The 25,618-nt window shown below is 34.3% G+C and overlaps 1 protein-coding gene across 1 annotated transcript in view; it reads left to right on the forward strand.

Annotated features, from left to right (window-relative positions):
- AGMO (alkylglycerol monooxygenase) overlaps nt 1-25,618 on the forward strand; it is a 310,424-nt gene that overhangs the window by 95,821 nt on the left and 188,985 nt on the right. Inside the window, exon 4 of the mRNA XM_081079360.1 lies at nt 14,447-14,550. Coding sequence (XP_080935486.1) covers nt 14,447-14,550 — 104 coding nt within the window. The remainder of the gene's footprint in view (nt 1-14,446; nt 14,551-25,618) is intronic.

Below are 25,618 nucleotides of genomic sequence, written 5' to 3' on the forward strand. Positions count from 1 at the left end.
GAGTGCAATGCTTCCTAAACACCTGTTTCCTGTCATCTTGTATAAATTCCTTTTATTTTTCCATACATTGCAAAGGGTTCCCTCCTATTGCTCCACTCTCCATAGGGGTGGAGGCATCACTGGGACATGTTATACTGTGGAAATTACTTCTAAAAAGCATACTGACAATTACTATTATCAACACAATTGATCACTAAGCTCTTACGTCTGGTAGAAAAGGGTCAAGGCGTTGTTAAACAGATCCAGGTTCTCCCAGGCTATCAGGCGGATGATATTTTGGTGAAATGTTTCATGACAGAGGAAATTTTGAGTCTCTTTTAAGCATCAGTTAGATAAACAATGTTAGTACCTGTCAGCTAACATAGTCATTTATTCCCTTTAGTTGCACCATTTTGTGCCTCAGTCTCCAACTGCTGAGTTTTGAGCATTGTGGGAAAGATTTCATTGGCTTCACTTCTTGCCATTAAAACACTTCCCTTCTCAATGTTGATGGTCCAAGTATGTGGTATCCTGTGGAGCAAGAGGATGAGGACATAGAAGCAGTGAGGCTGAACAGTTTGCACTTCCTCACAGTGACACTAGACATCAATCTTCCTTAAAGACAGCAGAGAACATATGAACGTAGGAACTCTTTGAAAAGAACAAATGAGGCATTATCCAACCAAAAAAAAACACTGTGCAACCAAACTATTTTCCTAGTAAGTTTCTCAAGGGTAAAAATGCACTGAAATTACTTCGTTTATCATGTTGTTTGTTTAAAGAAGCAAAGAAAAAGCAATTTCTACCTTATAAAGTAGATATATTTATGAGGTTTAAATTATGGCATGGCGTTTGAGAATCATTTAATTGCATCTCAAAGTATGTGTGTATTTCATGTTTTACATGTGCATATCAGCTGGCCTTACAAAAGAAGGCTAATTTGGTCACAGTTAATCTGTTTCACATGGTCTGCAGCATCAAACGTGACATCATTATAGGAAATCATGTTATGCAACTCTGCAATACCAGAATTTTTTTTTTTTTTGGTCATTTGACAAGGTTTCAGACAAGTTGATCAAAAGACAGAATTGCTAGGCAAATTATGTTAAAATCACTGTTTTGAGTTATACTCATTTATTTTGTTATCGATCAATAGATTTGTGGCTGCTCAAATGCACACTGCACTGCAAACATGGGTTCATGAATGTTAGATTGCTTAGAAATATTTAGTGTGAGCCATAGAGTGTGATAATATTCTGCTTCATGACCCTTTAACTGTAACCAACTTAATTGATGTTCAGTGCATGTACAACTTCAAAAATAACAGTTCCTGATACTAATGACATTATAAAACGTTCCTAACAACGTGTTTTAGAAATTATATTTAAATCCAAAGTTATACTTTTAGAGAGAATATTTTCTCAATAAAAAATATGGTTCTTTGTATTTGAAAGAATAGGATTAAGTTTAGTTCAAAGTACAACCACACATATTTGGAACAGCAGAAGAGAGGGAAAGACGGGAGTGTGTGGAATCCTTGATTGACTTCCTTTGGATTTTACAAGCAAGTGGGGGTTACACTGCTATAGAACCACATGGACAGCCCTATGTGTTTTGACCATTTCTTTGTTTTTCATTTGGCAATTTAAAAATATTTAGGGAGTTTTGTATAGCTATATGGTGTGTGTGTGTGTGTGTGTGTGTGTGTGTGTGTGTGTGCGTGTGCGTGTGTTTTAATGTAGATGCTTCTGAAAAAAATAATAAAGTGATATATTTATATGCTCCCCAAATCAAAACTGTACATAATACACTTTTATTATATATATCCAAATCGGTTAATTTTTTAGTGGGGTGAGCTTACTAATGAATAAGTGAAACAGCTCTAGTCACAACATCCTGCAAATGGTTAAGAAATCTAAAAAACAGTGTCCAAATGATTGGGCTTCAAGTTTGATATTTGAACTTCAGGACCAGTAACTCAGAGGAGCAGCAATATATAATAATATTTAAGATACTCTGATGAATTAGAAGAAGAATATTTTGTAGTATGAAAGCTATCTCATTATTTTAGAATTTGACGTGTCAAACGTACTTTTTCAATTTATTCATGCACTGTTCCTTATGGATTTCTCTAAAATGTCAAATCATTGAAAAAAGAATATCTCACATTTTATTATTGACCTACATGGATAATGATTTTCCACGTTACCTTTGTGAGTCCATATTTCTCTTCATACTTTCATATATATATATATATATGTATATATATATATATATATGCAATTTTTAGGCCTTTTGCTGCAGTATATTAAAAGACAATATCACAAGTTAATGTGAAGTCATTTTAAAAAAAATCATTCGTTCAGAAATGCGGAGTTTTGTCCTCATTATGTGCTAAGTACTGTATCAATATTTAAAGAGAATTAAGATGAATAAAAAAATGCACTGCAATTTACTTCCACTTTGAGGTCTTCCCTGACTGTTATCTCCCTGGCCTGGTGGCCAAGATGATGGTTATACCAGTAAGATACCGACAGAAAGCAAGACAATCAGATAGATTACAAGCATGATATGTATAGAATTCTCAGATGGAATTCAGACCCAGAAGTTAATAGAGACCTGTAGACTGAAGTATTTGGGAGTCATCAACTTTTAGATAATTGATTTTTGAAGTCATACAAATTGATAGGACACCATGAAAAACAATGAGAGTCAGAAACGCAGAAAAACAAGAGTTGGTTTCTTTAAGGTGGGTGAGAACAAGGGGAGAAGTCAGGGAAATGCACTTGGCCTGAATAAAGAAAGAGAACTGGGAGCAACAGATATTACTAAAGCCAAAAGACAAATTGTCAAGACAGAAGCAGGAGTCAAATATTTCAGAAAGTTTAAATAGGATGACATCTAAAAAGAAGTTTTTAGTTTTGGCAAGAAAGAGGCCAATAATGATTTTGGAAAGAATTAAGTGATATTAAAAAGGAACTTAAGAATGATGGGAGGTAAGGAAGTAAAATTTTACTCTTGTAAGATGTTTGAGATAAAAACAAATTCAGGAAAGGGAAGGTCAAAGGATCATGTTTTACAAAGTGAAGTGTTTGGATATGACTGAAGTTAGGGAGAAGGAATCAGTGCAAAAGAAAAGAAAAAATTTAAAAAAAAAAAGGTTGATTTTCATTAATGAAAATACATGTATTTACCAAATAAAATAGAATGACTTGGTTATTAATTATTCAAATGAACGAGTTTTATTTGATGAGCATTGGCTTAATCAATAAAACTTATATTAGTGTCTACTATGCACAGACACAATAGTAAGTGCTGTAGAAAGTACAAAGATGAACAAGTTAATCTTTCATTAAGAAGCTTTAAAGTAGGGAGGGTACAAAATAGCAGAATATTTGTGATGTTTAAGGCCCAGAAGTAATAAGGATCATATAATAATTGTGACTGGGGAAGACTAAATATGATTTCCTGAAGAAAATGACATATGCAGTGGTCCTTGAAAAATTTAAAAGAAAAATGAATTAAAAAAAAAAAAAAAACATTTTGACAGGTGGTACAATGACAGGAGACCATGACAGTGTTGAGAGTGTTCATGAAACCCAGAGAATGAAGGGTACATGAAAAAGAGAAAGAGGACGACACACATTTTTTTCATGTAATATTCATGGTTCACAAATGGTTCCTCTTCTGATTTTACTTTAATAATTTAAAAATGTAAAAAAAAAAAATCCTAGCTTGCTCACTGTATAAAGCAGGCTGTTGGCTGAATTTGGTCCATGATGACAGTTTGCTGACCCCTGCGCTTGATTGTGAGCCATGTAAGAACAGCCTATCTTATACATAGATATCATGCAGCAAATATTTGCTAATTGTACTGAGGCAATGAGGTGTCAATCTACAAAAGTGAATATGGAATAGGAAAGAAAAACAGATGACACAGTGGATCGATGGAAGATGACAGTGGCATATTTATGGGGGTTGGAAGGCAGAAAAGAGAGTGATTGAAGGTATAATGTCATATTACAAGATCAGAAAGAGAGAGTTGGGATGGAAGGAAAACTGTCTCTGAGTGGTGAACACATAATGTGATATCCAGATGATGTATTGTGGAATTGTACACTTGAAACCTGTATAATTTTGCTAACCAATGTCACCCCAACAAATTTAATGAAGATGAAATAAAACTTTATACAACTGAAAAAACAACAAAAAAAGAAAGTATAGACAGAAAACAATGATTTCAGTAATAAATAACATTTGAGTTTGAAGGTCATGTAGCAAGGGGTCATGGCAGGGGAATCTAGAATACGAGTGTACTCCTATTAGAATAGTGGCAGATATATTCCTTAATAACCACTTTTATCTCTTAATACCCAAGGGTCAAAGACTATTACATGAGACTTCTTCCTCCAGTAGTCATGAGACCTGGTAATCATTGATATCCTCCCTTTAAAACCAGACATACATTCAGATTTAAGAAGTACTTTGAAGGGGACAGAGGAAAGGACCAAGTAACAAATAATTTATATTCAGTTCTAAGATGTGTCACCAAGTGGTAATAACAGAGGGCAGAACATACAGTTCCCAAATGCACAAAAGAAAATCTAGCAGGTGCATGTCGCCTCTTCAAAGACCAGTTACAATATTAATATATGTCAGAATGACACCATTTACAAAGGATAGACTGACTCGTTCCAATGGGAACATTCAGTTCTGATTCAGTCTGGCACCTTCAGTGGACACTGTTGTATTTCTTGCAAATTCAGTAATATAGAAAGTTTCTAACATGAAAAACAGACTCATTTGCTGTGAAATAGTAAAAATGGTTTCAAAGCCCAAAGGCAAATGGTAAGATCAATAGAAAGCCCTTATTATTGTCAAAGAGATCCCAGGAGGTTTTTGTTGTTGTTGACAGGGGTAATCTACATCCATGGGGTTTAATAGAAAATGAGAACAGATTGCAGCCACTTTCTAACTAATGGTTTTAGTGCTGTTTTTCCTGTTTTCCTTTTTCCTGACAATCCCTGGTTGTTTTGCTTTTCTGCTCACTTCCACTGTTGCTCTCCTTTCAAACCTTGGAAGTTATTTGTTCTTGGATTCTGTGACTGGTGGAGACAAATTATATAAATCATTGTGCCAAACATAACACAGCAGAAGGTCATTGTATCTCACCACAGGCGGGCGTGCTGTACAGAAGGGGTGTCGTAGGAGTGCTCGCCAATCCTAGCCAACTCTATTGACAGAAAGGCAGTGCTCCCACGATTCTCACCCCCTGATTGTGCTAGTTAGGTCATTATGAATGCCAAATATATGTCATTAAATTCTCGGGAAGATTTCTTGCTTTTAATCTATGTGAAGCATGTGGGTTCCTCAGAATCTGACTCTATTGTTTAGATGCTCATGACAAAATCACTAACTGCACCAAAACCAAAGTCATGGTGTAAATGTTGCTGCTGACAACAAGGTTCCAACTGCCCTAGAACTTGGTTTCATTAAATGGATATGTGATCTTCATGAGACATCAAAATTGTCAAATTTGTAATTACCTTAAAATGTAATACTGGCAACTTTTATTTCAGAGGATTTTTATTTCATTCTGCTAACTTTTGCAGAGAGGGATAGTTTTTCTACAGACATGACTGATTTTCCCCACAGGCGAGAGAGATGGGAATCTTCCTTAACCCAAAGTATCTTAGCCTATTCTATTTCTGGAAATTTCAGTATCCGTACCACTTAAGAACACGTTAGTTCAATAACATGTTTTCTATTGAGTGAGAAAGAGCTATTTGCATCCTCAGTGATATGACTCAGGATTCTCTACTCGGGTCATGGCCTAGGGCACAGGAAGTGTAAGTTTGAAGTGAGAGAATAGAAATCTAGGTGATTATTTGGTGTTGGCCAGTATCAACATACAAAATGACTGGGAGCAGAGGGATCCAAGCAGAAAATCGTGGAGCTTAGAGAAGAAAGTGTGCACACTGAAATCAAATTCTTATTCATAGTATTACTTTCAGGTAACCTTGCATGTATCTTGTAATAGAGTGGACAGTAAAGTCAAAAATTATACCTTTATTCTTAAGCGAGCGGGCAACCAGTTTTTCTCATAGGTTTCAAGTGTTACAGAGAACACCAGGGTTGACAACATACAATAAAGCTCAGTCTGCTTTGAATGATAACTTCAAAGTGGAACACTCTCTGCTTTCATACATACACATTCTATTTCTATTCTGTCTATAGGAAAAGCCATTAGCAACGTACTACACATCTGTATATCTAAATGTGGGATGTAATACGAAACAGTGTGTATTTTTCTGTCATCTTAAATATACACAAACACACATACAGGTGTTTAATACACGTGTGTGTGCATGTGTATAAAAATTACATTGGAAATGTATCCCACTTTCATTTTATCTTCATAGATTTACTTTTATTCATCCCCTTTTTTAATTCTGAGAACATATATATGAGTAATGTCATCATATTAAATGAGCACTATTTAGACATCTTGGTTGTAAACTATTTCTTAGAAATTAATTCCTTTTTCTCAAAGAAATTTATCCTTGTGACTTTAGGTTCTCATGTCTTCCTGTATGAAGACATATCTAGCTCATCATAAAACTGAAGAACTGTTCTTTAACATGTCCAATGATATTTTAGGAGGGAACTGCTTTTAGCCTCTCAACTTGGCAAGCCAAAGAGCACCTTCTTTTGCAGTGGGATGAGAATGCGACCCCACCCCCGACCCCCATCCCCACCTTCTGTTTCACCTGCCTGATGTGACATAAGGAAAGTACATATTTAATTCAAAGATATGGCTTGTTTGGTGTTTGGACAAGGGCTCTAACCTGGAAGAGGTAATAACAGGAGGATGAAGTGTAGAAAGAGTTTGGAAGTGAGAGATGGTTGGGGGCTCATCCCAGTTCCTAGCATGAGCTTTTCCCTTTTTTCTTTAGTTCTATCACTCCTCATGACCTGTCTGTCTGCATCCCTTTCTATTCCTAATACCTCTTGCTGATCGTAGGGACCTTTATTCCTAGCATTTTAATCTAACCCCCTGTGTAACAGAACAGAACAAATTTCCTAGCTTCTCTCCTCTCTGTCAAACAAAGCCCACAGTTCCACTGCATGCAATATTGTGAAATCTCTTCTCTAGAACTTTTTGAGAAAAGTCAATACAGAAAGACAGGTAGGGAAGTGGTCACTTAGTCTCTCAGATAGGTTGAAGCTAATGTCTTCTTACATTCCATGGAAACCTTGGTTAAAATAATCTTTAAAAAGTTTTTATAGAACAATGATTACAAAGTAATATACGACATGTACAATTACACAAAATAATTTTTATTTTAGGGCATCAATCAGTTCTTGTATCAATCAGTTCGTGTACATATTTCTTTTGCTTCTGTTTGGTTGTAGGTTCTTTGAGGGATTTCCTTTTTCTATTTTGTGCTTTTATTTATCAGAATACCTACACAAAGATTTATACATAGTAGGTATTTGATAAATCAGTGCTAAATAACTTTTTAGTTTTAATAATATACAATGTAAATGAAATTTTATTAAATATAATCTTATACTTTCTGAAATGGGATTTAAAATAGAATATAACTGACATAATATGGACATATCAAAATTCTGAAATTTTAAAATCACATTTTTCATTTTTAATGCAAATGACTGTGGTAGGTAGTAATGATATTCTTATAAATAGGTTTTAAATTTTATCATTTTGGTCAAATAACTCAATAATAAGTATTACATTATGTCTTGCTTTTGCATTGTATAGAAACAAAAGTTTTGATTGAAAAGATGACAAATTTGGATGGATTTTTTGTTCTTCATACTGAAAAGCTATACCCTCTTCTGTTTAAATTTTGAAAGAATATAAACCTATACATGAAGATTTGTCATTTTAAAATACTCCATGCTAAAATTTAAAAGCTTCCCTTGAACATAAAAAAGAACAATATATCAAAGTTGTGATTCCTAGAAAGATTAGCGTGACAATTTAGTATTTTTGACAATTTTAGAGCCATCATTTTTTATCTCCTCTAGAGAGATGATTTAATATCTACATGTTGTCAAACATCCACATAAATAGTGAAAAATGTTAATCAATCCTTCATGTGGCTGGTTTCTATGATGCTGAGCATCTGGATATTTGCAAAATGTATTGAACACAAATATGGATGTCCAGTCAACTAATCAGTTTTATTCTTACTGATCTGATATTTCAAAGAATATCTTTCTCTACTCATTGCCTGAATTAACACTGTCATCAATTTCATCATTATACTTTTGTTTTTTATTATGAGAGGTGAGTGAAGTTGTGATGACAAAATTAATGAAATTGCTAATTCATTCAGTGAATAGAGAATAGGAAAATACGTGAGGGTATATTCTTTTAATTCACTAGCGATTACATTTTCCAGTCAGACTTTAGTTTGATATCTTGAGTCTGTTATTAATTTGTTGTTTGCTTAGCTCAATTAATTTGTTGAAATAATTTATCAGTCATTCTTGTCTGTTGGAACAAACTTTTAAAAGATTTACTTATATCTGGTATCCTCAAATTCAAAGTGACAATTGTTTTCACTCAAAAATAGAAAAGTCCTGTGTTTTATAATGTTAAATTTCTTACAAAGGGCAATAGGCAGTTGTTCCAATTCAAGAGGTTTAGCACCATCATTTAATAAGGTGTGTTGAGCTCCTTTATGTCTTTTACTTATTAGAAATTACCAAATATGTGCCATCTGAGAATACTTGAACCCATTCACCTCCATTTCTGAAAAAAAAATGTCCAGTTATAAAATAACTCATGGGGATGTAATGTACAGCATAGGGAATGTAGTCAGTAATGTTGTAATAACTCTGTATGCTGACAGAAGGTAGCTAAACTTATTGTGGATATTGTTTCATAATGTATATAAATATAGAATCATTATGTACACCTGAAAAGATAGGATATTGTATGTCAATTATATGTCAATAAAAAATCCAAGAAGGGAATAAATCACTGTTGAGAGAGAGCATAGATAAGCTTTCTCTTCTTGAATGAAACTCTTCTTCCCTTTCCTCTTTTAATTTCACTTCTATTATTTATAAAATTAAAAATTTGAACAATAACTTCACAAAACTCTTTACAGTTCTAATGTTCCACAGTCACCGTACAATATGCTACAAGTGTCATAAAGTATTTATAACATGCTTTTCTTGGTGACAAACGTCATTAACATTTTCTAAATATGCCTGTAACATATTTTTCCTTCAAAGCTTGAGGGATTTTCAAACTATGAGTGAAGGCAGCATATCCTGGCCTATCCACTATTGAAGATTAAATAGCTATAATATTGCTGTAAAAATTCCTTGTAGACCTGTACTTATGTCTCAGATTAACCTAACGGGTATTTTTCTCCATTTCATAGGTGAAAAGATACGAGACAAGAGACTTGTATTTAGATATATTTTAGATGTATAATATACATACTCTCTCTTAGTTTCTAGATAGTTACAAATTTCTCATCATTCTGAAAAATTCTCCAAAAGAACCCCCCCTTCATTGTTATATACACTAAAAATATTTTTTTCACAAACTCTCAAGTACATAAATTAGATTACATCAAAACTGAAACTTTTGTTCTTCATAAGATACTGTTTAAAAAGCCAAGGCACAGACTAGAAGAAAATGTTTGCAAATCACATCTCTAACAAAGGACTTGCATGCAGAAAATGTTTGCAAATGACATATCAAAAGGATTTATGTGCAAAACTCAATAATGAAAAAAATTAAAATGTGAGCACAGATCTTGAACAGACATTTCAAGGAAGACTATAAATGACGCATAAACACACGTAGAGATAATCTTGTCATAACTCATTATGGCAATGAGAATTAAAATTTCAGTGTGATACCATTACACACCTATTAGAATGTTATCAAATAAATAAATATAAATACAAATAATAATGTCAGGTGCTGCCAAAGATATGGAGCAAGTTTAACTCTCATACATTGCCGGTGGTAATGCAAAAAGGTACGGCCACTTTGGAAAGCAGTTCATAACAAGCTAAATGTTAACATACCATACAGCTCAGTAATCTCACTCCTAGATATTGTACCGAGTGAAATAAAAACTTATGTTCACCGAAAAATTGCATTAGAACATTTATAGATATTTTATTTGTAATTACCAAAAACTGGAACATCTGAAATGTTCTTGAACCGAGGAATGGATAAAAACCAAACCAAACCAAACCTGTGGCACATCCATAGAAATGGAATCTGACTCAGCAAAAAAGGAGTTAAGCTACTGATAAATAGCAAAATGGAGGCGTCTGTAATGCATTATGCTAAGTGGGAAAAAAAACACAACAAACTCAAAAGGCTAAATACTGTATAAATCATTTATACGGCATTCTCAAAAAGGCAAAACTAGAGGAAAGAAGCCAGATCAGTGGATGCTAGGGACTGAGAATGAGGTTGAGACGGATTGATAACTGTATTAATTGTCTACTGTTTTGTAACATGCTAGTGGCTTCTCTCAGAGGATCTAAGGCTCAGAAATCTGGGCACAGTTTACACGCGTGCTTCTGGCCCAAGGTCTTTCATGAGGTGATACATAAGCAGTTAAGTTGTCTACTGACTGCAGTGTTATCCGAAGGCTCAACGGAGGGAGGATCTGCTTCCAAACTCACTTATGTGGTTGTTGACAGGATTCAGTTCCTTGTGGAATTTGGACTAAGGCATTTCGTTCCTTGCTAGCTGGTTAGCTTGAGGCAATTCCTGCCATATGTGCTTCTCCAAAGCACAGCTCACAACATGGCAGCTGACTTTTCTCAGACAGAGCTTCTGAGAGTATGAAAGAAGAGAGTACCCAAGACAAGCCACTGTCTTTTGATAATGTACTATCCCAAGTGACATCCCTTCGACTTTGCCAAAATTATATTCACTAGAAGGGAGTTATTAAATCCAGTTCACACTCAGGAGGAGGTATTATATAAAGGGATAAACACTAACCGACAGGAATTAATGGAACCATCTTAGATGCTGCCTCCCATAGGCAGCCCTCTGGATCCCACTGATTTATGTTTCCCCCACATTCAAAACATACTCACCTCTTCCAAGGTCCCAGTAGTTTCATCCCATTACATTATCAGTTTAAAATCCAGAATCTAATTATCTGAATCAAGGAGCAATGTTAGAGTCAGCCTGCAGGCAACACAAAGTGGAACAGGGAACTTTTTGGGGTGATGAAAACTCTTTTGTATCTTGATTATGAAAGTGATTACAGAGCTACATTTGTTTGGTAAACACTCATAGAACTGGATACTAAAAGGGATGTGTTTCACTGTATGTAAGTTAAAACAGATTTAAAAAAATAGATAAAAATGAAACTCAAGAATATAAAACACATACAAAAACACATACTACATTACATTTTGGCCCCCAAATTGAATGATCGGTCAAAGTATTAATATAATATATTTATACAAATCTACAGTTTGGTACCAGAAAGCAGTGCAACTGCTTCTAATGATATCACTGAAAAGCCATAACAACATGCCATATGCTTGTATAATCAATAATTTGCTTATAGGAAAAGAAAATTATTATTGACTACAAATTATAAATATATAATTTTATAGAAAGAAATTTATTGTTGTGTTATTTTTTCACTTTAATATTTTTTTATCCCTTAGAACAGATAATTCAGAAATTCAAATATTAGAGAAGATGGACATATTTATAAATGCACTATTAACTTTTGCTTAGTTTATTTACAAAACAACTATTGAAATAGTTTTCCATAAATTACATTGTATAACCACTTTTGAAAATAATTTACTTCAAGTAAGCTGAATATAGACTGTGAAAAAAAAATCCTGTATTCTGTTTTTCCCAATTCTAAAGACTCACAGAGGTAAGGCAGTAAGATCCAGTTACTGTACCCTGTTTACACAGCTGTAGTTCATTGAATGAAGGCTTGTGTTACACACAGTTTGTGCTAGGAAGTAAATGCTTTTAAAACAGCTAAAGAGACAGGTCTTTGACCCCCACCTTTGTGGATTTTTTTGTTCCATCACTTAGCTTCTGTGGAGGTTATAAGGAAGTAGTTTCAATATATATTATTACCCTCTAATTTAACCTCATCTGATTAGCTTATCCCCTTGTGAACTCATAACATGGATGTTATGATCAATTTTTTAAAACAAATTATGAAAGGTTCAACAAAATGGACAGTGTTTTTATTTGTAATGAAGTTTGTAAGTAATAGATTCTGAAATGTTCAATAATGGGTGTGTTCTAAAGAGAAAATGGTGTTTAGATTATTTCAGGGGCTCAATCTATAAGAAGTTATAAAAAACAGGAGATTCATCAAACTTATTACCTCTTAACAAACTTGCCCACAGCGTCTAAAGATTTTAAGTGCCACAGGATTCTTTGTATATCTCTTATTTGTAGCTATATAGGATAGTCAATACACCAGAAATTAAGGTTCTAGGTTATTTCAAAGTTTATGACTTGGGAAGTTAGAGGTCATTGGGCTGAAGCAGTTCTCATTTGTGTAAGAACAATTTCCCTAACTGCTTGGGTAGAAATACAGAGCCATTACTAGATATGAGTAAAATGTCAAGGAATCGAGATAGAAGTTACATATAAAATGATGGTTGATGAAAATACTTACCACACTTGACAACACGTGACTTTAAGAGAAATGACTAGTGCTAGGGCTATCTGTTCATAATCCTTTTCATAATCTACTCATTCTCACAGAATTAAGTCCTTCTTATATCTCCAAGATATCATTTGTTTACCAAAACTCTTTTGCAAATTTTGTTTAGTAACTCACTACACAAATAGTCCAGAGAGCTTTTATTTCCTAAATAAATGACCAAGAAGTCTACCTAGATTGGAAACACACACACACACACACACACACACACACACACACATATATATCTCCATAGCCCACCGTGATTGGAAATATATATATATACACACACACATATATATACACATAAATACATATATATATATATATATATATATATATAATATAACATATATATATATATATGTATATATATGTATGTATAATCTCCAATCTAGGTGGACTTTTATATATATATAAAATCTCCATGATTTTCATTTTCCTGAAAACCTGTAACAAATTATTCTGCCATGTGCCATGTATTTTAACTATTACTATATTGCAACCACAAGGACCAATAACCACAGATTTTCACTCAGGCTCACTGTCCAGTGCCCATTAATCCAAGCCTAAAAGATTTGATTTATCATGTATACTGACGGAGATACAATGATCATATCACAGGGTTAATTCTATCTCTTCTATTTGTAGCAAAGGACTAAACATAAGTTAGTTTAGCTAAGAACATGATTTTTAAATTGAATATAATATAATGTGGCATTTTGATCTGTAATTCTGGTAGGAAATAAAACATATGGATAGTATGAAAATTGGGGGCAGAATGAAAAATAAGGGCTTGTTTTCTCCTGTGCCATCTACTTCGCGGTGCATTATAGTAGCATGGTTGTTGTAGGAAAAACAAGCTACTATCCTCTTTGGTGTATAAGAATCCCCAAACATTATGAGGGCAATTTGTATAGTGCTTGATGAAAATAAACAGCTTATATTTCCTTTTTTATTAGGAGGACAAATAACAAGTGTGGGAGACAATTTTAGAAATGGTATGGCATTTTGGTAAAGCATGGAAAGAACAGTATGTAACTATTAGGTAACATATTTCTGTAAATACAAATGAAACCTTAATGCTTAGGAGCAAGGATTATTCTACTTTGCGTCTTATTTTGACTGATTTTGAGACTTCTTAAAAAGCCAACAGTCATTACAGTTTCACCCCAATAAACTTTAATTTAAATAAATAAATAAATAAATAAATAAATAAATAAATAAATAAATAAAATTTTGGGGAAAAAGTCAACAGGAAAAAAAAAACATTATGTAATGTTTTATTCCAAAATGTATACACTAATTTTTCCCATCAGAATATTCTTCTTTAATTAGAAATATGTTATCACATACTGAAAAATCATCACTACACACTGACTGTATTGTTACAGCATTACCAGTTAGCTTTTATGATCTGTTATGTTGTAATATGTTAGCGAAATGTAAATTTTGGAAGTCATTTCAGTTTGCTGGAGGCATTTAATTATATCATATACTATATATGGGTATATATATGTATATATGTATATATATGGGCTATGTTTCAATTTTTTATTTGTTTGTAATTTATGCCTTGCTTGCTTCCAAAAAGTGATTTCAGACAGCTTATTTTAATTATAATTATATTGGCTAGCTTTTTGCAGCGATGTTCCAGATTTTCTTCCTCACTCAACATAGCAGCATACATAACTGAAAATGGAAGTTGCTTTGTTCTCATTCTCATGGCTCATTTCAAATTCTGTGTTTTGCAGAGGTTAATATTATGTGGGCCGGACACCAAACACACCACAGTTCTGAAGACTATAACTTATCCACAGCACTCAGACAATCTGTCCTCCAAATATATACTTCCTGGGTAAGTTGTATGAAATTGAATAAATGTGATGATATAATTCATTTTTTAAAAGTCTCAGCTGTTTTTATTTTCTACAAGTAAACTAATAGAAGGTGTTTTGCTAAAATGTTTCTTTCTCCCCTGTAAGGGTAGACATACATGAAGCAAGGGGTGCTTTCCAATAGGAGTCTTTTTTTAACTCCCCAAAGTCACCTGAGGTATATAGCAAAGTGAGAAAAAGGGCTGTCTATTTTTTATGGGCTGTCCACTAAGAGGTGTCATGTATAGACAGCGTATCTCAATTCAAATACATGTCAAAACAGATTTTATTAGAAACTTTTCAAAGCAGTTTTTAAGAAAATTCAGTTCCCATTTCTGCAGGACCAAGAAAAATCTACTTAAAGCCTTCATTTTTTTGTCCCCATATTAGAACAGTTAGTGTGATACTCAACAAAAAGTTTGGTTCTTCAATATTTTCATAGAAGGAAATAACAAGTCTGATGAATACCAGAATCAACCTCTAGTTCTGTTTCTTCTGATTCACCCTGCAAAGTTCTTCCACTTGGTAACAGCTCTTATCCTGGATTACCACTTTTTATCCCTTGCTAAAATGTATGTTGAGCTAGAAAGTCAGAGTTATCGATGTATAACTCTGTATAACATCCATCAATAAGCTAGTTACTAAGTATAAATTAGAATGATCTGACATTTGTATGGCTCTTTATAATTTACAAGTTTCTCCTCTTAGATACCACGTATTGAGTGCTTTCCTTGTGCCAGAAAATCTTCTAAGATCTTCATGACAACTTTAAGATATGGGTACCACTATAACTCTCATTATTAAATGATGGAACTGAGTCCGTACTTAAGTCATAAAACTCATGAATGGAGGGATGGAATGTGAATTCATACAACCTGGTGGATCCCAGATCTTAACCTGTACACTACATCCTCTTTTACGTGTCTCTGTATCGTTTTCACTTCTGTTCTCTCATTCGATCCTCACGAATAAGCCCATGCCATGCTAGATCAAGTGTTACTAATATCAGGGAATTAAAGATCAGTGAGGTTAATTACGCAGAGTGTAAGTACTAAAACACTATGAAACCAGATGCCTAATAGTCAATAATATATATATATATACACACATATATATATATATATATATACATATATATATATATATATATATATATATATATATATACTGACTGGTATGTGTTCTGACCCAAACAGCAAAATAGGCAAAACAAAACTATATGCAAGGATAGTACTAATGCATTTGCTGAAATGGGTATTAAAAGAAATCTACCCCTGCTCGTGACAACATACACTTGTGTTACAGCTTGTATTAATTTCCTAGGGCTGCCATAACAAAGTACCACAAACTGGGTGGCTTAGAACAACAGAAATGTACTGTCTCACAGACCTGAAGGCCAGAAATCTGAAATGGCCATGGTCCCTCTGGAGTCTCTAGAGAAAGAGCTGTTCTAGGCCTCTCTCCTAGGTTCTGATAGTTCCTTGGCTTTGGGAAGTATAACTTCAGTATTTACATGGTAGTCTCCCTGTGTCTGAGTCCAAGTTTCTTTTTCTTTTTTTTATAAGGACAAAAGTCATACTGCATTAGGAGTTCACCCTACTCCATTCTGACCACATCTTAACGAATTAAATCTGCAATGATCCTATTTCCAAGTAAGGTCACACTCTAAGGTATTGAAGGACAAGATTTTGAGGTATTAAGGGATAAGATTCCAACACATGAGTTTTGGGAGCACACAATTTAATCCATAACATAGCTCTAAGCAATAGAGATGGAAAAGAAAGGATATAGGAACACACACACACACACACACACACACACATTTTTTCCATCTCCTATAGCTTGTGCTGAAAGTCTGGATTATTAAATATGGAAGAAAATATGACTTATTTCACTGCTGCATAGTTCCAGACTGGTCTAGGGCTCCAGTGAATAGAGGTTAGAGGTTAGAATAGGGCCTGTGATAGAGAGAAGGGATACTGTCCACTCCCTATTCTTAAGAAATAGCTGCATTAATACAAACTTTTATTATCCTGTACAAAATAGGGTAAATATCGGATCTATTAAAACAATAACCTCAAAATCATTATTCACTTCTGATTTATATATTTAGCTTTGCGTGAAGATAACTCACACCTCTGGTGGGTGACTTTGGGGAGGGTAGCTGTATTTGAAGTTGCTCCAAGAAAATCAGTACAGTTAGTATATTAATCATCCGAGGAATTATCAAAGGAAGATGTTATCAGCGCATCATCGATTTCAGAACTAGACGAAATCTGGGAGATGATATATTTAAATCATAGACTTTAAATGCTACAGAATGAATCTCAGTGGAACCCCCTACATCACTCAGTGGGTTGGAACTGAATCCAGACATCTGGGTGCCCAATTATAGTGATCTCTGTCCTGGCTTCACTTGTGTCTTTGCTGCCCCTGTTAAATCAATGCGTCCAAAGTTACAGATTCATGAAAATCTAGTAAGTGAAATGCAGGTTCACACCCATGTATTGCAGGGATAAATTCCCTTTGCAACCTCATATCATGTCACCCAGGACATAGAAAAATATGGTGAATAAGGAAATGAGCATTGGAAATGCATCATAAGCTGCTAATTTTTTTTTTCTTTTTTTGGGGGGGCGGGGGATGTTGTGGAGATGGAGAGGACATGCCGTGCGGAAAATGAAAGGTAGGGATTGCAGATCAGCCTGGATTCCTTTCTAGAGTTTGAAGGTCTGTTTGAAGATAGCAGGGGTGGTGTCAGGGTCTGCGATAGTTAATACGCTGTGATAGGTCTTTCTGGATATTAAAATCAAAGAGCAGTCGTCAGGTCTCTGTTTTCTATGACTCTTTTTGTAAGATTCTTTTCATTGACACTGCTGCATAGGGCATATAATTTGGTAGTTGCTAAGGTAACAATGTATTTTAGAACAAATGAAAAATGGGTCATGTCTTTGAAGATAAAATTGATTTGTGAAAGGAAAAGCAAAATTAGCTCAGAGTGATTTTCTTGATATTACTATGCAAATTAGGGTGGCCGACCTGTCATTTAGACTAGTTAAACATAAGAATTCAACTTTCAAGAATTTCTAACCATACATTTTGCATTTTTTAACTTTGTTGTAAACTTAGATTTAATATTACTCATCCAAAAGAGCTGAAATGGATGAAGTGACATTTAAAGTAAGACTTATTTATTGTATACTGAAATATATCATTTTGAATGCTACTTTAATTTTGTATTACACATCTTAATTAATATAATTCCTTAAACATGATAGTCTCTCTACTTTGTAAATAATAAAATGTGTCTAGACCTATGGATATTATGTAATATATAACAGTGTAGGGATGAACATTTTGTTTTCCGCCAACTTTATAATAAAATACCTGAATGCTGCAGTTTTATATTGAAAACATAGCTACAGAAGTGCTTGAAAAATAAAAGAATGGGATATATCAGAGGAATACAGGAGCCAACTTGAGAGAGCTCCCAATGGCCAAAATCTGGAACAATTTGAAAAACAAAATGCATAACATACTGTGGAGTTATAAATGAAAGTATAACATAAATGTCTTTGAGATCAGTCCATAGTAACATAGATACATTACTGAATAAATAAATAAGTGGGGACACATATGTGGGAGACAAATTCCCTTAAAGTATTACAAATAATAAATGTAGATGCTGTTTCCCTCTAAGGATGGAGCTTAATGCCTCCCTAACCCCTGCCCTTTGAGCGGCCTGTACTTGGTAAGTCCTTTACTAAGAGCATGGAAAAGGGACAAAGGAGGGTGGGATTGGGGTGGTAAGGTAACTTCAGAGTGGAGAAACTTGACAAACGCAATCTCAGATCAAAGTTAATATCCTTGATGATGTCTTGTTTGTAGCATGTACCCTTTGATCAGATGTGATAAGAATGTCCTTTCACCCCTGTGGTCTTTGTCACCAAAACCCTAACCCCAGTCTAACCTTGAGAAAAGACACGTGTCCAACCCAAATTGAGGGACGTTCTGCAAAATACCTAACCAGTACTCCTCGAAAATAAAAGGGTCATGAAACACAAGGATCTTCTGAGAAACTATCAGAGATCAGAGGTGACTATAAGATACAAAGACTCAATGTAATGAGATCCCAAAACAGAAATAAAAAAAAAAGAAAGAGAAAACACAACAACAACTAGTGAAATATAAATAAGGTGTGGAGTTTAGTGGCATTTAGTTAATAGCAATGTAACCAATTTTTGCAATGCAACATATAATACGTTAGCAGTAGAGGAGCCAGGTGGAGGGTATGTGGCAAATCTCTGCACAATTTTTGCATCTTTTCTTTAAATACTAAAGCATCATAAAATATGTGGTTTATTTAAAAACACAATTACATCTGCAAACCTATATTTTCATACTTGGAGCCACTGTACATGATATAACAACTTTAGAAAAAATAAACTTAGAATTCACCCATTAACAACAGACATTGATTCCTGGGACCCCTAGAGTATCATAAAGAAGAATGATTCAGCCAATGCTATTTTAAATTAGCTGTTGTCCTAAAGTAATTTTTTATTTTTCCATTCTTAATCCTTCAATCCTTCACCCATGGTGACCTTTCTAGAATGCCAGCTCTGAATAAGCTAAATTCCTCTGTAACTTTGAGAAAGAAATCTCATAGAAGCCTTATTATATGCAGAGCTAGTCAAAACCTGGCCCCACCTCTCTCCAATCTCATCTTCCACACTCTCCATTGTCACCCCGTCTCCAATGTAACAATTAATTCTCAGTTCTCTAAATTTACTGTATCACGATGTCTTAATGCTTCATCGTACATGCTGTTATCTCTGTCCGGAAAATTATGTCCCCGTTTATTTGATTGTTATATTCTTCAAAATTAAATCTATTCCTCTCTTATAGATGCCTTCTGAACTTTTCTCAGGTGGTTGTTTTTGTTTGTTTGTTCGTTCCACAAAACACTTGCATATCTCTAGTATAGTCCTTACAAATTTGCTATTGCCTCTTCTGCCAGCGTGTAAAGATTACATGAGTCTATTTTTCACTGCTATATACTTAGTATATATAAAACGTCTGATGCAGTCAATGTTTAATAAATGTACATCACAGAGTGAATAAAATAAAAAAGTTTTATAGTTTTCAAAATAAATTTTCAAAAGAAATATTTGCTATGTTAACTAGGGTAAGGCCAATATGAAACTGATAATGGCACCATTTGTAAAATAATTTAAATCTGTCATTCATTTAAATATTTTTGATTTAATAGATCCCCCCCAAATTAGAGCATACATGAGTTATTTACTTTTAGGAATGCATATATTTTTAACATATTTGTCATATATGAGGCTATTGAGTAGGAAATAGTAACCTTCAATACGCTAAGTATTTCTCCTAAAAGCATAGGAAATTAATGATAAATACATTTAGTTGAAATAGCTGGATTAAGTAATTTTTTTATTTTTTTAGCTCTGCGGTGTCTCTCAATCATTAAAATCATTTTGTTTTCTAGATTGGAATTTCAATGAACATAGTAAAGTATGTTTATGGTATATTAGCAATCTAAACATAAGTGAATTTTAATCACTATCAGAGGAAAGAAATATAGTTATATCAGCAATGAATGGGAACTTTTATTAAAACCTGCATTATTATAAATTAGAGAATATGTAAATATAGGATGATCTTATTTTTGAGCATGATTATTTTACAATATATTAATTAGATTTAGAAACATTTGAGAGCGATTCACTAGGAATACTGAAGTCTGGGTCTCAGCCTGAGTTATTAACTGCCTTTGCCTCTCTGAACCAATCGGTGTTTCAATCCCAGTGATTTTGTACATTAAATGGGGCAATTAATGTTTGCTCTGCCTTTACATATTGTTATTTTGAAGACTGACTTAAATAATGAGAGTGGAAATTCTTTGAACTATATCAATAAATCAAGTATGATTCACATATGTAATGTTGTTTTTATACATATAAGACTGTAGAGGAACCTTTAGTGAAATCTCAGATCATTTTATTACATCATACTCCCTGCCAAACTCCAGAAGCAAAGACTATTTTTCAATATGTGGGAGTTAGAGTTATATAAAGACAAATGTGAACAAATAAAGACACAAGAAACTAACAACTTTGATGTAATGCAACCAAATGCACTGGGAATAAAATTCTCATAACTCTTATGTCACAGAAGGAAAGCATGTCCTGAGCCCCCCTATGGAGTAGAGAAACAAAACTTCTCTGAGGACCTTGCCTCAGAACTCTAAGGCATCCATCCCTTCACCACCTTCAACCACCATTCAAGGACAGCTTATAAGACACAATTCTTGTCCATATATTAAATAAATGAAGCCCTCTGCTGATTTATGTCTTGACCAGTTTCAGAGCCTTGATTCTAGGTGCATCAGGAAGATGGAATTATTCTGTAAGCTTACCAAGTAGTTTTGAAATTTGGTAAAAGTAAAATTATTCTGATTTTCAATGTTTTTCTTTACATTAAAATCTGATTGTCATTTATAGCCTAATAATGAATGGTAAATAAGGATAATCATAGTAAAGAGCGCTACATAAAACAGCATTATCTTATTGTCACTGTGACACAATGTACAACTAAATGGCTAAAATATTCAACTACTTTTACATGTTAATGTTCTTGTTTTGAGATGGTAGAGTCTGTCATGGAGGCAGAGGTTGGGGATGTAAGAAGAAGTAAGACATGAGCTTCTGTTCTTAAGGTGATCACTTTCCTTGGAGGGATTCCAGAAAGTTAGCAGCCATTGTAATACAAGTTGTTAACATTTTAGAGAGAAGTGATTACTCTTATTAGCATGGTGGGTCAAGGGTAGCATTACAGAAGAAATGGTGCTTGAGCCCAAGTTGTAAGAAGAGTACAATTTTGCCAGAGATGAGGTAAATGGAACATTATGTAGAAGGAGAATGTGAATACACAAAATTGTGAATAAAATATATAATAAATTTGGGGAATGGAAAATAATATATGGTATGTGCATTAGTTTGCTGGGACTGCCATAATGAAGGACCAAAAATTGATTGGCTTAGAACAACAGAAATTTATTGTCTCACAGTTCTGGAGTCTAGAAATCTGAGATTAAGTTGTCAATTGTGTTGGTTCCTTCTGAAGGCTGTGAGAAAGAATGAGTTTCATGCCTCCCTCCTTTTGGTGTTTTTCTGGCTATTTTTGTGTTCCTTGGCTTATAGATTCAGCATCCCATCTCTGCCTTCATGGTCGCATGGCTGTCTTCCGATTTACATGTCTGTCTCTAAGTCCAAATTTCCCCTTTCTATACGGAACCCAGTCATAGAATTGGGTATAGAACCCAATTCTATACCTTAATTACCTCATTTCAACTTGATTACCTCCACAAAGATGCTATTTCCAAATAAGGTCACATTCTGAGGTACTGGGAACCTAGGGCCTCATACATCTTTTTTGGGGATGCAATTCAAACCATAGCAGTATGAGTATGCCAAGAACATAGGATGCATGAGAAGGTAGAATGGGGAAAAGAGGAAATGGATACAAGCATAGAAATGGGAACAGAAAGATAGGCCTAGATTACTTAAAGATAAGGACTTTCTAAATAGATGCAAAAGCACTTATGGGAAGCCTAGAATTTAAGGAGATGTGTTTTAAGGACAGAGATCAGTACTCTATCTGCAACCAAAAGGTTTGGTTCTGTGTTATTACTAAACATAGACTTAGGGAATGTGGGACAGTGTACTTGATTATTCAATCTTTAGTTTCTGAATTCCAAAGGAAAAAATAATTTCTCTGAAATCATATTATAAAAATAAGTGAGACTCAGAGGAGTTCAGAGAATAGTAAAGTTAAACTACTTTATTAAAATAAAGTGGACCTGAGTCCTGGAGCTCGGAAGATTTTTTTCATTTCTTTCAAAGTAATTATACACTTGACTTCAACCATTTTGCTTCGCAGCTTTACTCAAGGACAGCTCTTCCTTCTGAATCTCTGCTTTTTCTCCTTTTGTCATGCCTCATGGCTTTACTTGCTAATTCATTCAACCTAAGGTGCTTATTTTCCATGACTCTGGAAAGCGCAGCTCACCTCCTTCTGTCACATCTGCACTGAAATCCACATGCCGTGTTTGAATCCAGTCACCCACCTACTTCACTCCCACCCCCAAATTGTGGAGTGCCTGAGTGCCCTCTAGCACCCGCTGGGCAATTGGATGCCCCTCCATATATGGCTTCCAGATATGGCTCAGCTGTCAATGCTGCTTACCAAGCTGTAAACATGAGGTTTCTCCTTTCCTGGCAGAAGCCTTTTCAAAATTCCTATCTCCTCAAGATCTCTTCTCCACTGCTGACCCTTTCTGTCAGACAGTGAACATAGTTAAAATGTCACAGAGATATGTGAACTTTTCTGGTTTTCCCTCTCCCTACTTTCTGTTCAAATATCTTCATCAAGATTTGTGAATTCACAAGTTTACACGTTTTCTTACCTCTTGTTTTACAGAAAACGATCACTTGAACACCTCTTTTGAGCAAGTCGTCCTTCAGTTGGTGATATTGCTCCTATCTTAGTTCCTTTCTTGGTACTTGTTCAATCAGCTACTCTTGGTGTTTGTCCCTCTTCCTGCCATCTGGCTCCTTCTCAGTACACTATAAATATATCTCTCACATTAAACAACAAATAAACACATAAAATCTCCTTGCTCATCCACATATTTTATTCGGGTAACACCCCAAGCTTTCTCTTTTCTTGTTCTCAGGGAGAGAAAAAAGTAAATAAACCCTACCTCTACTCCATTGCTTCCTTTGAGTGATTCTTAAATTTACTGAGGTGTGGATAACAGACGTACTGATCCACACCTGCAAATCCAATATCATTTTTCAGTTCAATTGATATTTGCACCACATATTTGCTTATTCAATAGCTTCTTTGGGATACATTTCAAGAACTCTAACACAATATTCCTTAAGTTGAACTTCCAACCTAGTCTTCTCCCTTTCCATTAACTTGACGAACAGCATTACTCAACAAACAAGCCAGAAATCTGGGTATCTTTTGATACTCTTCAGCTTTTCTAATCTTCTGTTTAAATTATTACCAAATCCTTAGATCTCTTGTATGTATTCTGCCTCTGCATCCCCATGGCTACTGCTGTGGTTAAATATGAAGGGTTTTTCACTGGGCTATTAAAATAAATTTCAAACTCATTTTTATATTTCTTACAAGCTGAAAGAAAAAAAAAAAAAAAAAAAAAAAAACACCAGTAACTCTTCCCTCATAGCCTAGGATAAATCCAGTCTCCTTAGAATGACATTAAAAGGCTTTCCTCCCTGTTTTGACTGATGTCTAAATTATCTTTTGTTTCATTTTTCTTTGCCTGTGGTGAGTTCCAGACTCACACACACCACACACTCCCTGATGAAAGCTATAGATTGTTTCTTCAAATAATTGTGAATTCCCCCATTACACACAAGCTCAGACTTTGCTGTAGTGATATGAAGGGGTTTCATGGACTCCCTGAGATCTATCCCTGAATCCCATGGTCCAAGTCAAGCTCTTACCACATCTTCCAACATCTTCAGCAATGCTGAACTATTTATATGTCCCCCTAAATGCCATGCTGTTTCTTGCTTTGTCATGCTCCCTTACACAACTCCTGCCTGCCCCATTTCCTTGATGAACAGAATGAAACCTTCTGATCTTTTATTCATTAGCCTAAATTCACCTTTAGGCTTATCCTCATTCTCTCCTCTCACCCACAGATGTATGGGTTGTTTCTCTCCTTTATGACCCTATTATATATTACTTCTATCAAAAGATAATAAAATAATCCAGGGTAGACAGTGGGATTTAAGACTAAAGAGCCTTGGAGTGAGAATGACATGGGTTCGGATACATAGCAGAAGTGGATATTTTTGCTAATGTCCCCTAATCCAGGTACAGAGAGTTTAAGTTTGAGGAAGGAAAAATTTCTTTTGTCAAATTAGTACCATTTGAGGCATAACGATGGAAGTGGCATTTAAACTGGTTTACAGACTGTCAAGGGTTTTGGAATGCAAAGATTTAGAGGTAGAGAAGAAAAGTGATAATTCTCAGACCCACATGACATTTACTAAGCTGCTTTCAGCCTCAGAAATTAGAAGCTTGATTATCACTAGATTCTTTTCATAGTACTATGTTAATCACAAGAAATTAACTTTCATGTGATTCATGTGACTTACTCCCTGACCTATGTATTTCTTATTGGAAATGTAATTATCTGGAATTCCTGCTGAGTTCATTTGTCTAATTGTCAGTTCATCATTATATTTACTGATTTGTACTGTTTCATCAAATGTGTTTTTAGGAAATCTAATCCTATGGGAAACTCATGAAGAAAGTATTCTATGGGATAATAGGCTTGTGGTTCATATTAACACAGTAAAGTCTCTGAGAAATCCTGTGGTAAAGAAACTTCACTTGTTTAACTCACCACTTCACAATAGATTTGACCATAGAACCAATCCCTTCTTCCATAATAGCTGTTATTCTGTCAAAGGACTATTTCTTCTCACTTTGGGGAATTATAATGAACTATGAATATTCATCTGGTACACACTGTCTTTCTACATAGAACTATTAAGCATCCAAGATTAGTTGTTTTACATTTTTATTCACATCTCACAGATTCCAAAATAACTCAAAGTACTTATATCATAGGTCATATATGTGTTTTAAATAATTTCATTAACCTATATTGTGAGACAGTTATTTTAATAAATTACAAAAAAATCGGATTACAGTATCATAGATCTTTTGGTATCAGAAAGTTGACTAGATTTCAAATGGCTGTCCCCTTCACAATTCCTTTGATGCCTAGAGAATTGTAAGCACTTTACGAATATTGTGGAGAGAGTATCATGGCTTAAAAGTAGATATCTTGAATAAAAGCCCAGTATTATTTTGTTGCTCACTAATCTAATTCATTGCTTAATATTTACATTTACAAATAATGAAACTAATCCTGTTTGTTATGACAGTTGAGATTTTTCATGGTTTAAGGTT

Source organism: Rhinolophus hipposideros (genome assembly GCF_964194185.1).
Source record: "Rhinolophus hipposideros genome assembly, chromosome: 18".
NCBI classification, from domain to species: domain Eukaryota; kingdom Metazoa; phylum Chordata; class Mammalia; order Chiroptera; family Rhinolophidae; genus Rhinolophus; species Rhinolophus hipposideros.